We start from the raw sequence: 14,899 nt of genomic DNA, 5'->3' as shown, positions 1-14,899 counted from the left end.
TTATATAAATTTTCAAAAAATAACGGTATGAGTTGAACTTAACATAGTTATTATGATGAATTTTTGCATGAAAAAAATCATAAATCTATAATCTTAGGCACAACTAATAAGAAGGAAGAAATTTTTTAATTTATTAAATTTTAATTTTTTTTTAATTGAATTTATGGGTGATTGTGATTATGAAGGAGAGAGAAAATGTTAAATTTTTTTTTTAATTAATTAAAATTGTGTGATTGATTATGTGAAAAAAGTTTATATAAGAATTTTCAAGTTATGATTGATTGATAGTGTATATATATTTTTTTGTCAATTGTTATAAATTTTCATAAATTCTTCAAAATAAATATAATTATTTCTGAAAAAGTTTGTGTGTAAAGTTTTGCGACTTTCTTCCTCTTCTTCATATTCACACACATTCAGAGATTCCTTCGATACGTTACAAATTTCAGAAAACCCAGATCTATTTCTCTCTTCAGATCTACGACGTCGTTTTATTAGCGAAAACAACAACAATAGTAATAATAAAATAAAAAATGGGTGCGAATCACTCATCACAATCCGTCGAAGATAGCGATGACGAAGAAGAAGAACAAGAAGAAGAAGAAACCAACATTAACGGCCATATAAGTGGGTCCCAATTACGTAACCACCTTATAGTCAAGAAGGTTCTAGAACAAGAACCCGAAATGCTTCCGTGCCACGCGTCAGCTTCTCCGCTTTCTCCGCAACTCTCGTCTCTCGGAACTCCGCGCCTTGGTCCGTCGATCAAGGTGTGGGATCCGTATAATGTTTTGGCTCCGCCGACGCCGCTTCAGTCGCCTCCGGCGACGGGAATGTTTTCGCGGAGTTTTTCGTCGGTGAGTGAGGAGGAGGTTGTGGAGGTTTATTTGATCTGTCATGGGGAATGTGAGTTGAATTTGGCGCCGGAGTTGGTTGGTGGTAGGTGTTCGGAGGCGGTGTTGACGCCGAATGGGAAGCGGCAGGCTAGGGCTTTGGCTGTTTTTCTGAAATCTCAGGGAGTTAGGTTTAATGCTGTTTATTGTTCTGTGTTGGATCGGGCTAGGTCAACCGCGGTTTCGGTGTGTAAGGTAATTCTGTCGTCGATTTCATTGTTCTTTGTAGATATTTAAGTTCTGTGTGAGTTGAATTATGTTATGCAATTGGATTGAATCTGAGGTAGATAGATTGAATGATGTATTATAATCGCAATTTTGAGGAAATCAAATGAAGGCATTACCATGATTTGGTTAAACTCTATGTGATTCCAAATATGAACTTAGTTGTATTTCTCATGAGTGAGCATAGCATAGAGTGAAGTAAGTAATCTAAACTAATGATAAGAAAATCAGGATTTATATTTTAAGGTAATCAGTGTTGTCAATTAGTCGATCAAATTCAGCTATGCAGTCTGGTTCAAATATGCTAAATAGTGTATTGCAGAACAACAGTGATCTGTCCAAGTTCTGCAACATTGTAGCTGCAATTTAGCAACCCGGAACGCAGCCATTGTTTGGTTTTTTTAAAAATGTCTCATTCCATCACATACACCCAAAATTGGATGAAACAAAAAAATTGGGGAATTGGATGGAATGTATTCCATCATCTTCCATTTCATCCATTGTCACCTAATCCAAACAATGGAACCTCATTAGTTACCACTCCATTCCATCTCATATCACCAATCCAAACATACCCTTAATTACTTATTAAACTCTAAAGGAAGTTGTTTACTACTGAAGAATCTGATCTGTTAAATGGTACTAATTGCGGACATGCTACTACAATTGATAATATTGTAAAAGGTTAGGGATAAATGTGAGTGATTTGGATACTTAGTTAATTGAAACTTCTAAAAGATTAATGTTGTGGTTTAAATTGTGGTTGTTAATTTCATTTTAAAACTTTAATACTATGTTGAACGGTAGAAGTTGAGTATTAGGTAATGTTGTTTTTACAATTTACAAATATATGAGACAATATAGCTGAAATGGAAAATAGTAGAACTGATTCCTTGTCTGATCATAAGTGAAAATGTCAATGAAGTTTCCTTGTAAACTGATCGCTTTTTTTATTTTTTTATTTTTTTAAGTTAACTATGTTGTTATCATTGCTTTTCAATAATTGCTTACCTTAACATCGAGTGTGCTAGTTTGTTTTTTTCCTATATTATCATGATTTATTTTCTTAGAATGTCTTTCTTGTGATGGATGAAATCTCCTGATTGATGATTACACTTGCATGTTATATGTATTTTTTTAACGGGGAAATGATAAGACGCATCCGCTTTTTATCAATGCTACTTTTGATTACCTAGTATGTTCCATAGAACTGGGCTAACTTTTAAGATGATTGAAGAAGTTGTCTGTTATGAGTATCATTTGGCCCCAATTATGTTGGTTTTCATCCCTAGCATTTATCAAATTGTTATTCCGTCCATCAATTCCCTTATAACATGAAATTTAACATAAGTCTCATGTCCATTGTTGGGATTTGGAATTTGTTGTGACTTTATTGCTTAATGAACAGAAGACACAACTAGAATTGGAAAAAACAATAAGAAAAGCTAGGCAGTCTCTAAGATTCAAAAATTTCCTTTCAATTTACATGATTTGTTGATATAATTTTATACAGGTATAAACTAACAGATGATTTGATTGGCCAAACCTGATATTATAAACATACAAGTAAGTAGGTTAGCAGACCTTGTCACCAAGATTTTGACTGAAATGTGTCGGTACTAATATTCATGCTAAAAATGAACACTAGAAGGAAACTTAGCCAAAATGGTTTTTGTTACTTCTAAAATTCATTTATTTTATTGACTTTTGATATTGAGATGAAAAAACTAATGGGTCCACTGTCCACATTAGCTTTTAATGGTAGTTCAACATTGTACAAAATATATCAGTTGCCACATCTGACTGTTATTGTTGCTTTGCACTGAATGCTGACTTGCATGAATAAAATTTATAAAAGTCATTTAGCATTTAATCAAAGCAGGATAAAAAGGAGGAGACTCTAAAACCTCAAATGGTAATTGTGATTTTATTTATTGGTATAGAATGATGGGAGGGAATTTTTAGCACCCGTTGGAAGGCTTAAAGCATGAGAAATAAGAAGTCGACTGGGGCCAAGGAATCAATTTGGTCAGCCCCATTAGTCAGAGGCCTTGTTAGTTGAGAGGCAGATCTTGTGAGCTGTTAGAATAGTTAATTGGTTAGGCTATAGGCAGAGAAGGTAGAGAGTTTGGTAGTTGGTATTGATATGTGGAGGGAGACCTCCTCTCGAATCCTGCATAGACAGCTTTTAGTAATTACTTTTCTCCTAATTTAGGTTCACAATTGTTCCAGAGCAAGCAAGAAGACAGATAAAATTCTACAACTTTCTTACTAATTGTTTCCCAATCTCTAAATCAAATTTATCTACGCTCGGAGAACTCCCAAATCCAGATGGTTAGTTGCTCATTGTCTGCACAAATGAAGGAGCAATTACTTGAAGAATTTCGAATGGAGCTGCCAAACTTAAATAATGCATTCAAACTTTTAAAAAGTAAACTCAAGGGATTCTTGTATTTTGAAGGAGTTACATTTGGGAGGTTTATTTGACCCAAGCTCCATCTTTTACATGGAAAAGTGATGGAGGGAAGTTGCAGCTGGTAGCCGAAGCACTGAAAGCATATGCTAACCATCGGTGCCAATGGAAGGAGGCCAGGAATCCTGTTAGAATCATCAAAAGAGGCAGAGGAAGGCCCAACTAATGAGAACAAGCCTAGGTCTTATAAAAAAAAGGAAGCAAGAAGTTAGGAGCTTATGGTAGTTTTTTGGCAGGTAGTAATCAGTTGAGATACAATTGGAAAAAGAGTAGTAATTGGGAAATGGGCTGGTTGATGAGGGTGTCTTGTAGTTTTGCGTAACTGAGTAGTTACTATTTGTGCTCCTTATTTTTCTGAATTGTACCAATACATTTTCATTTCCTTTCTTTCTCCTATTCTCCATCTTCTTTCCAATCACTGGATCATAACAAATGCTTAGTTGATGTGGGAAAGCTTCTGAAAGGCAGTGCTTAAGCAGTACTAAACTCAAGTGTACTGAACCTGACAGTTTGATCTGTGATGCAGTATTATAATTTTTGGAGCTAGAAAATAGGAGCAAAGATGAAGGTTTGAAGTCTAATTATAGAAAAAAAAAACTGATTTTGTGGTTGCAAAAACAATGAGTAAAACAAACATTAAGGTGGATAAGTGTGTATGGTGGATGACACACTTGATTGGCCAATGATGGAGAAAAGTGTACTGTAGAATAGGGTTAGGACAGCCATATTCTTTTAGCAAAAAAGGCAGTGCAGGAAAAGGGTCCATGTGGTTTGACTAGGGTGGGGCGGAAATGGATTTAAATATGCCATGGCCATAGAGAAGCCACCCATGAACGAGATGGCGAAGAAGAAATGAAAGATCAGGAGGATGAATTCAAAGTCCAATTAAATATGCTTTGGTTTATCCCCTATAACTTTGGTGACAAGAAGGTAAAAAATAAGTTTAATCAGAAGGTTTCAAATCTTGGATCAACCAAAAAGGTTGCATCTAAACGACAAACAAGGCAATAAAGGAAGCAACTTTAGATCCCTTTGGTGCTTGTGGGTAGACTTAATCTTAAGAAACAGAGGTAGATGAAGCAAACCCTGCCAGAAACATCAGAAGGATCTCCATGGTTTAAAATCAATGAAGAAAAAGCTGTACTTTCCCATATTTGCATTTCAGAAGGGGAAGGAATGAGGAAATGAGTGAACCTGTTTCTATCTAGAAGCTTATAGAATGGGTTGATTTGGAAAGCTAGGGTAGAAGGTATGTACTTGATCCAGGTGCCGTAAGTAGTGAGAACTGAGAAGAAGAAATGACTTTTAGAGGCACAAGTCGCGAAAAGAAGCCTAAACCAGGAATCACAGAAAAAATAACACAGAACAAGAATCATGAATGTTCCAGTTGGGCGCGAGTTAAACCTGGAACAAGAATCACAAACAAACCCAACACAAGAAACATGAATCACGTGCCAGAAACCCATGATGACAAATGCAGGAACGAATGGCGAGATTGTGTAGCTGAACCAAAAAACACATAAATAACACTGGTACAGACTCTATTAGGGACTCCATAATCACTATAAATTAGTAATGGTTGTAATTATATACAATTAGTAAACTAATAATGGAAGAAATTAACAAAGTAACCCAATCTGCAAGGGAACCCTGGAAGTATAAGTTTTTCCAATAGTTGAAGGCTGAGTTGAGTGATGTGTCTTTATGCTTTCAGCCACAGGATGGGAGTGAGAGTTGTTGGCTTTCTTGGTTTTAGACATTGGAGAACCTACTAACAGTAATGCAGTTTCGATCCATGGGCTGGATCTGTAAGTTTGCAAGTGGGCTATCCTTTAGGTAGTGCTTGTTAGTCGTGTGCTGTCCATGTAATTTTATTTGTTAGGCTATTATAATTAACGGTACAGATAAAATTGATGGGTGGAGTTGGTATACAGGTTCTGAACTCTTGCAAAGACAGTTCTTTAGTCTTTTGTTCTCTTCTTAACCTAGGTTATCCATTGAACTAGGGCTAGAGCACAAATAAAATTCCAACCATAGTCATCACAATTCTATTTGGAACGGGTATTAAGCTACCCTACACAGTTGGGTATGTGGGAGGTTCGCATTGTCAGTATGCTATGGATTCATAGTACATTTAATTGATACACCACCAATTTTGTTTATTTGTGATATGAAATATAATCAATAATTGGAATATAGTAATAATAGATTGAACAATTTTAGATGTGATTTTATTATTTTAAAAATTAAAGCTTTATTATTTCAATTACCCAAGTATTTGTTATCAAGAAGAGTAATTACATTCGTTTCCAAAAATCTTATTTTCTCTATCCCACTCACTTTTAATTACCATTCTTCTGCAAAATAACACTTCCAGAGGCTCCACTGTTTTCTCTGTAGTTCTCAAAAACACTCAATTGCTTCTACTGCCTCCAAACTCACATTCACATCTTTCACCAAATTAAGGGTGTTTTTCAATTTGGTATGCAAATAGGCGGTTTGCAGGGAGGGGGGAACAAATTTTGTGACTATGATTCCTACATTAAGTGTGTGTAACCTTCTATTTCAAAACACAATAAAAGAAGGTATAGATAAGGCCAGAAGTGCGTTTAAATTTGTTTGAATTAGTAGCATGATTGTCTTACACTGACCTTCATTTGTCTTTAAACTTTCACTTCTAATGGTTGCAAAACTGCATATGACAAATAGATTGATTACATCTCAGAACTTTGTGCCATTAATCTCACTCTAATGACTAATATTCCAATGAACAGGAAATAGATTTTTCAGAGGAGCAAATTCAATCCTCAGAGGCACTTTCCGAGATTAGCCAAGGAAATTGGGAGGGCTGTCTTCGATCAGAAACATACACACCAGAAGTTATGAGCTACATTGACAGGTTCCAACCAGATTTTGCTGCACCTTCTGGAGAAACACTTAGACAAGTAGAATTCCGAATGATTCGTTTTTTAAATGAAACTGTCTTGGGATTACATGAAAAACTGAGACTCGTTTTCTCGTCACATCAAAATGACAGTCACACATTTTCTCAGCACAATTCCCATGCTCTCACAAACTCAATTCATGACCAAGATGGAAATTCTCTCCATTCAAACCAATGGGATTCTCCCTCCAGGCATCGACCTGCATTCTCAAGGAAAAAATCTGGTAAGAGCAGGCTACAATTTGTGACAACTACCGGAGATGAGATTGAAGACGACATTCCTTCTAGCAACGTAATCCATGAAAATTCCCTGCGTAATTCTAATTTCAGCAGCTTTTCATCATCTGCTTCTTGTATAGGACTATTTACTCATTCTGTGCCAATCAAGTGTCTCCTTACCGGTCTTCTTGGATGTAGTCCGCTGATGTCACATAAGTTCTGCATAGAAGACTCTTCAGTGACTGTGTTGCAGCACTCTCTCAGAACTGGTTGGCAGATAAAAAAGCTGAATGATACAGCTCATCTCAGGCTTCTCTAGTTAAAGCTGTACGCAGCCATCTTATTTATTTTTTTTGGATTATAAATGTCGCGTGGTTGTCGATATTCACCAGTCCTCGAGATTTTACACCTTTGATTGTAACCTTTATTTATATCTGCACTGGTACATTCCGAAAGAGGAATGACGCAGTCTTTGGTTTGTTGTATCAATTCTTTTTGGTTTAAAGCATTACTAAAATTGTTGCAACTATGAAAATATATACATGCTAGTGTATCCATGTAAATTCAACGGCTTTGCCAATATGGTATGTTATATGTCAATCAGAGTTAGCAAACTTCTTCCCTTTCAAGCTCACCACTTAGAAGGTTGTGTACTATACTAGACTACTCATTCTTCTCTAATAGAAGGCTAATTTGTTTCAGCTTTAAAAAAAATGAATTTTTTCTTTGTATTTTTGAAAATAGATTTTCTAAAACCGTTTTTCAAAATATTACAAGTTTTTTTTATATTCGTTTTTTCTAAAATGAAACACTTAATTTGACATCCTATAACATAAACGTACATAATTGAAGACCAAAACTTAGTTAAAATTATAATTTTTTCAAAAAGTTGTATTTCAAAAATGATTTTTATGAAAATCTATTTGAAATAGCTTCAAAATTAAGTGATTTTTTGAAATTTTGATATCCAAATTTTTTTCCATAACTAAATGAAATACCTAAAATCACATTTTAAGAATAATTATTCAAACAAAATTTTCATTTGAAATTTTTATAAATTTTCTTTTTTTTAAAAAAAATTTTCACAAAATTTGATAACACTATAAAAATCATTTTTAAAAAAACCAAAACAAACGGGCCCAGAATCAACACTCTCCAAATAAATCATCTACACAGTGGAACCCATTTTCCACTCACTATCATAGTATTGATCTTATTCTTCTCTTACTTAAACATCAATTTAACATCAAAACATCTTTTTGTAATTATCGTATCCTCGTAACATGTACGGTGGAGAGTATCTCCCGCCACTAAAAATATACACCAATATTCACTCGAAAAAGTTTGTGTTCTTTATTCAATACTCCATTTTAGATTTTCTTAAACCTTGACATAAATCTTTCATTTTCTTTTAATTATTGAGTATTAGTGCATACACTATGTTTTTCAACACCACTAATTTCATTATTCTATATCTTTTTATTGACGTATCTTCTCTCTCTCTTTTTTTTTCATTAGTTAACAGTGTACAAAATTTTTAGAAGGATCATTTTCAAATCTTGGAAATCACTTAAGGGAGGGTTCTTCTGGTGTGGTCATATTGTATTTGTTTGTTTAATGTTGTTTTTAATATGTGTAACGACTATAAATATGGTGTATCTTTAAATATGGTGTATTTGTAAACTGTCAACTCAGTCTATGAGGAATTTGACGTTGCTGGTCCGAATGCTCATGTACTATATTGTCAGATATTCATGAGCCTGATGTTGCTAAAATAATTATTAATGAAATTGATGTCGTTAAATATTTTAGCCATGATGGTTGTGTTGAAACTATTATGTTAGATTTCTGTGTAGTTATCGAGAGGTCTTATTCGAGTTCTTATATAAGAAAAATATTTATAGTGTTGAAAGAGGCGGTGAATGTAAAGAAACAGTTAAAATATTGAAACATGATGAGACTAGAATAAGTAAATATGAGTGTTCATTCAGGTTTTGTGGATATTATTTGACTTCAAATGTTTAGAAACTTGTTAAGGTTTGGCGGTGTACACAATCATAAATTGAATCAAAACTTAACAAATCATCATGATGGTGAGAAGAAAACTATTGTTGAGACGAAGATGAACACGGTTCTTGTTAAAACATTCTCACGATTTTGAAAAGAAGAATGTCTAATAATATAATAAATATTAAGAAAGTTTATAATATTTAACGGATGAACAACAAAACTATATGAGGTACGAGAAATGAAACACAACATTTGTCAAAACAATTAGATAAACACATATATCTCTGTAGGTAGAATGTAAGGAGATGAAAAATCCGTTTTAGATATATTTTAGACGCACAAATTCATCAAGTTGGTTAACAACTTTCACACTATGTTTCAAATGGACTTGACATATAAGACATACATATATAAATTAAACTACCTTTGTTTGAACTTGTTGATGTTAATTATACAAAGATGAGTAGATGACATAATCAATTGGACTTGCTTTTATGGATGTGAAACAAAGGATAATGTTCCTATCTAGGTTTTTTCTTTAGCCACGGGGGTCACCCCAGCGAAAAACCCAAAATATCCCTGCTTCGGAAATGAATTTCCGAAGCACTTTTTTTTAAAAAAATTTTCCACAATTCGGAAGTTCATCTCCGAAAACACCTCATGGGGGGTGTTTTCGGAGATGAACTGCCGAAAACACCTTTGTTCAGATTTTGGGGGGGTTTCGGAAATGAACTTCCAAATTATGCAGAAACTGGTTTTTTTTTTAATGTTTTTCACAGTCTCGTATTTTTAATTAAAGGAAACCGGGAAATAAAATAAATGACATATAAACAGAAAAAACTAATATGATAAAAAAAGTAATATATACAAGCCGATCCAAATCCAAATAAAAATAGTGTGCTAAAGATACAATCCGAAAACAAAAAATAAATAAACCCGACCACTACTGGGTGTGCCTAACCCTCTCACCCTGGGCCCTCCTCTGCCGCCTGTATGCCGCTGTTAGCTGAAGATTTCGTTTTATATTGTCCTTCGAAGGAGTTGAGAATCGAAGGAAAGATGGTTACTGATGGCCATCCCTTAAAAAAGTGAAAGAATGGCTACTGATGGTCATGCCTCGAAGATACAGACTTCTAAGTTCGTTGAAGATAGTGAACACTGAAAGACTAATGAAAGCATATGTCTTCGGGACTTAGACAAAATTTATAAAGTATATATTTAAATGTTACTACTTAGCGTGTTTTCATAGTGTTTTTACACTGCCACGCGTCGAAGATGGACTCAGGCGGGAAGATTTGAAATTCGAAGACGGTTTCGTAACCGTTCAAATACAGATGGCTTCGCTGGAAGTTCTGATGAGAAACGTGGCAGCAGATTAGTGTAGGACCGTTAAGGTCGAAACTAGTATAAATAGGAGTTTTAATGTTAGGATTCCGTGTGTTCATTTTGTACAAATCACTCACATATTTACTCAAGTATCAAGTGTTACGAGAAAGAGTTCGCTGAGAAAATGTACGTATGACACCACCATTTTAATACATGTGTATTGTATTTCATTTTCGAATACATTTCTGAATTACTGCATTTCATTTATTTCTTGTCATTTACATTCCTGTATCTTTATTTTATTTCCGAATTTACTTTCATGATCGTTTACTTTTAAAGTCTTTAATGTTTCTGCAGTTTAAGATTCTTTATGTTTTAACAATCTTTAAGTTTCATATGTTATGTTATTTATCTTTCTTGTCGAAGTTATAATTACATATAACGAAGCAATTACCAAGATTCTTGAATCGAACAATACTCATTGAAGAGGACAAATTACGAATATGATTCAAATGAACATTGATAACAATCTTCTTGACTATGTGTCCTAGGATCAATCTAGTCGATCCTGCAAGTAACCAAATCATATTTATTATAGTTTGGAAGACTAGCGGTTGTTTACCGGAAATCACCGTAAACAAATTGGCACGCCCAGTGGGACAGTGTCACGCGGATTGTTTTAATCAATTGTTTTGTTTTTGTCTAGACAATATCAAGACCTTGTATGAACCTTAGGAACGGTAAATTAAAAGACAGTGCACAACCGATTCCCAAACGAAGGTACAACAGGAAAATGGCTGTTACGGCCAGTGCAGGGGGTAATCAAGATCCCCCACAAGGTTCGGGATCAGGAGCGGCAAATTCGACTTCTACTCAAGAAGCACGAGATGCAACGGGTCCAAATGGATCGAGACCTGCAGATAATTCCCAGACTATGCCTGAAAATAATACAGCACCCTCAGGGACTGTTCCAGTTTCAGTGTCGACAACCGCACCCTCATCCACAAGTGCAGAGGACGTATTGTTTGCCTCGACAAATGCTGCAAACAATTTATTTGGTCAAGGTACAAACTCCGCTTTCGAATGGAGACCAAATAATCCATACGGAATGCCATACCCACATGGAACAGGCGTACGAGGGGCAGGACATATATATCCCCCAACTAACAATGCGGCATTTTCACCAAATGTTAGTTCAGTGGGTCGAAGTGCACATAACACTGGTTTCTCTACCCAGATACCTCACTTTACCACAAATAACCAAGCAGCATTTCGACAAGAAATGGATGCAAGCAACCATGATATGGTGGGGGTTTTGGCCAGAGAACTAACTTCAGTCTTGAACCCACTAATGGCAAATGTTACTACGACAAATAGAGAAAACGTGGAAATTTTCCAAAAGATATCATCGCAAATGAATCGAATGGCAGAATTCATGGGAGTACCACCGCCTAAAAGGAAAGACAAGCAGCCTGTGAACCAAGAAGAGAGGCCTATTTTGGAACGTGTGCAAGATATGGTTCCCCCACCTAGGACGGTTCCTAGGGATACAGGCCCCTCACGAAGGACGGAGTCGTTCGAAAAGACTCCGGTAATTAACTTGGAGGATTCAAGTCAAAGGACCGTCCCCTTTCGACAAGAAATGGAGGAAGAACGACCCAGATTGAGGATTTTGGGTAGGGACGATCATCCAGATGAGATTGTCCAAAGAGTTAGAAGAGAAAATCTGGCCACAGAAAATAATTTAACTGCCATGATAGAAAGGGTTATGGCCAATAATGGCCTTAGTACTGGACTCAGACGTCCAAATTATACATCCCCTATATCAGATTATATCATGCAAACAGAATTGCCTAGGGGAACTAAGGTTCCTAAATTCACAAAATTTTCTGGCGAAACTAATGAGTCAACTGTGGAACATATTGCTAGATATTTAACAGAAGCAGGAGACTTAGCGGGAAACGAAGATCTAAGGATTAAATATTTTCCTAGTTCGCTGACAAAAAATGCGTTTATTTGGTTCACTACTCTGCCACCAAATTCGATAGACGCATGGGCATACTTAGAAAGGTTGTTCCACGAGCAATTCTACATGGGTCAAACTAAGATAAGTCTGAAGGAATTGGCCAGTGTTAAAAGAAAATTCGCAGAGACAATTGATGACTACTTAAATAGGTTCCGCCTGTTGAAATCTAGATGTTTTACAACGGTTCCGGAACATGAACTCGTCGAAATGGCTGCGGGTGGTTTGGATTATTCAATAAGAAAGAAACTAGATACCCAATACCTCAGGGACATGGCCCAATTAGCAGATAGGGTTCGACAGGTCGAACGCCTGAAGGCAGAGAAAGCTAGGGCAAATAAAAGCTATAAGAAAGAAAGAGTGGCGTACGTCGAAGCCGAGAATGTTGATGAGGAGTCTTTCAATGACTCATATAGCCCTGAAGAAGTCGAAATAGACTTGGCTGAATTAAAAGAAGCGCCACCTTATGCTTGCAAATTGTTAAATCCAGCAAATGGAAAAAACCCAGTAGAAAATGATAAGAATGATAGGTTCCCTAAGAAAACTTATACATTTGACATTACCAAATGTGATGAAATATTTGATTTACTGGTAAAAGATGGCCAAATGATACTACCCCCAAATTCCAAAATTCCTCCGTTGGAACAACGGAAGAAAAGAGGTTTCTGTAAATATCATGGTTTTTTAGGCCATAAAACTTCTCAATGTTTTCTTTTCAGGGATCTAATTCAAAATGCTCTCAATGATGGAAGGTTGAAGTTTGCTGACAAAACCAAGAATCAAATGAGGGTAGATTCAAATCCTCTGAACATTGCTGACGCTAGCCTCTGTGAGGTAGAAGATATCAACATGGTGGAGGCGTCTGAAGTCGAAGTTATAGAAACTAAATCAAAGTTCAATGGAAAGCAGGCTACTGAAAGCCTAAATGGTGACATAATCTTCAATACTGATGTTGAAGAATCTTCCAAGGCAGAGATAACTGAAGCCTTGAAGGAAGAAAGCAGCGAGGCCACTGAAGACCTCAGGATGAAACTCCAGAAAATACAAATCTCTGAAGTTCCTCCAGTAGCAGTTAACATGGTCAGTGCCAGACGCCCAGTGTCTGAGTTTGGCGAATTAGAGACTTGGTTAACAAGGCAAAATGGGGACATCGAAGCTCCACAAAAAACTGAAAGCCTCAAAGAATATCTTTGGAAATGTCACGAGAGAAGCGGTGGTAAGCAATGGATGTGTCCAAGGTGCTCGATCATGCTGAATCGAAGAGTCGAAGCCAACTTCGAGAGGGCTCGGCGCGAAAGATGGGAACATCCAGGAAGAGAGCCAAATCCCCTGCTACAACTATATCCAAAGATGGATGAAAGCTTGGTAGGATTTTTGGTCAGATGCCACAAAGGAAACACTGAAGTTGCTCTGTGTCCCAGATGTGGGGCAGTCTATGATGAAAGACTCGCACGATCATTCGAACGCATATACTGCCATATGAGTAGGGAAACTCAGGGGTTGCGTCCTAACCTTTATGGTTTCGACATATGGACTCCGACAAAGAGGCCTGATAGTCCACACCCTAGAGCTCGAAGAGTGACTTTTAAAGTCCCTGCGAATGCACCCAGGGATAGGTGGATACAAGCTGATGCAAGAACCAACAAATGGCGAAGCTGGGACCAAGGAGGAAGAACTGCAATGGCATATAGGAAACAATTTCAAAGACCAAATCGAGAGGCGAATCGATTGGAGAATTATAAGGGAAAAAATCCTATGTCTCGATCCCAGTGGAGAAGGCATCAGAGGATAAAAAAGTCTCAGAAGGAATACAGGCCAAGAGAAGTTGGAGAATCTAGTAGCAACCAAGTCTCATACCAGGGGGCAAAGTTAAACAAACCTCCGGTGGAACGCAGGTTGTTCGAAGCTGAGAAACTCTTAGATGAAGAAGAGAAGATGCGTTCAAATTCCTGGAAAGAAGAGGATAGAATGACAAATGATTTTGATTCCGATGGGGTGTCATCCATAAATCTTAATTGTAATGTAGTATCTGTACTCCCTCACGAGTTTAACCAGGAAGTTGAAGTAGAAGACTGCGAAGAGGCTGATATCGAAGAAATGACAAAACACAGACCTGTGTGTTACTATGTGCTGAATAATGGTGCAGTAGAAGAACAGAATGCTTTCTTCGAAAGACCAGATGAGGGTATGCGAAACCACTTGAAGCCACTTTACATCAGGGCGAAGATTGAGAATGTTGGTATTAATAAAGTCTTAGTTGATGGAGGAGCAGCAGTGAATCTAATGCCTCAATATATGCTGAAAAGAATTGGTATGTTCGATACAGATATAAGGCCACATAACATGGTCTTATCTAATTATGAAGGCAAAATAGGACAAACACTAGGAGTTGTTCAAGTCAATTTGACAGTAGGCTCAGTTACGAGGCCAACCATGTTTATGGTTATACCAGCAAAAGCAAACTACAACCTTTTGCTTGGTAGAGAATGGATTCATGGTGTAGCAGCTGTGCCCTCAACAATGCATCAGAGGGTGACGATTTGGAGAGAAGATGGTATAGTGGAGAATATCGAAGGTGATCAGAGTTACTACATGGCTGAAGTCAACCAGGTAAATAGAACCAACTTCGATAGGAACCTGGCAAACATAGGTCCTTGTCATGCTGCTGAAGAGATGTATGCTCCAAATAGAAATGCATTGTACTATTTGACTTTGCATCCAAATGGATTCCAATGGGATAGGGAGATCATGGATGGTCCACCAGATCCAGCACCATTGGAGAATTA

General features: G+C 36.6%; 1 protein-coding gene across 1 annotated transcript; it reads left to right on the top strand.

Moving 5' to 3' along the window:
* Window positions 1–348: 348 nt before the first annotated feature.
* Window positions 349–7,289, top strand: LOC131652978 (uncharacterized). Its single transcript, XM_058922982.1, has 2 exons — window positions 349–1,088; window positions 6,366–7,289. The coding sequence occupies exons 1-2, from the start codon at window positions 534–536 to the stop codon at window positions 7,071–7,073; spliced, it is 1,263 nt and encodes a 420-aa protein (XP_058778965.1). The 5' UTR covers window positions 349–533; the 3' UTR covers window positions 7,074–7,289.
* The last annotated feature ends 7,610 nt before the right edge of the window (window positions 7,290–14,899 follow it).

This window comes from Vicia villosa, linkage group LG2 (genome assembly GCF_029867415.1).
Source record: "Vicia villosa cultivar HV-30 ecotype Madison, WI linkage group LG2, Vvil1.0, whole genome shotgun sequence".
Taxonomy (NCBI): Eukaryota; Viridiplantae; Streptophyta; class Magnoliopsida; order Fabales; family Fabaceae; genus Vicia; species Vicia villosa.
The sequence above is the reverse complement of the archived record's forward strand: the minus strand, read 5'-3'. Positions and strand labels throughout refer to the sequence as shown.

Excerpts from the sequence above, each read along its gene's own strand:
- LOC131652978 (XM_058922982.1), top strand. The coding sequence starts at position 534 with ATGGGTGCGAATCACTCATCACAATCCGTCGAAGATAGCGATGACGAA. Across the intron at positions 1,089-6,365 it reads CCGCGGTTTCGGTGTGTAAG|GAAATAGATTTTTCAGAGGA; the intron begins GTAATTCTGTCG and ends TCCAATGAACAG.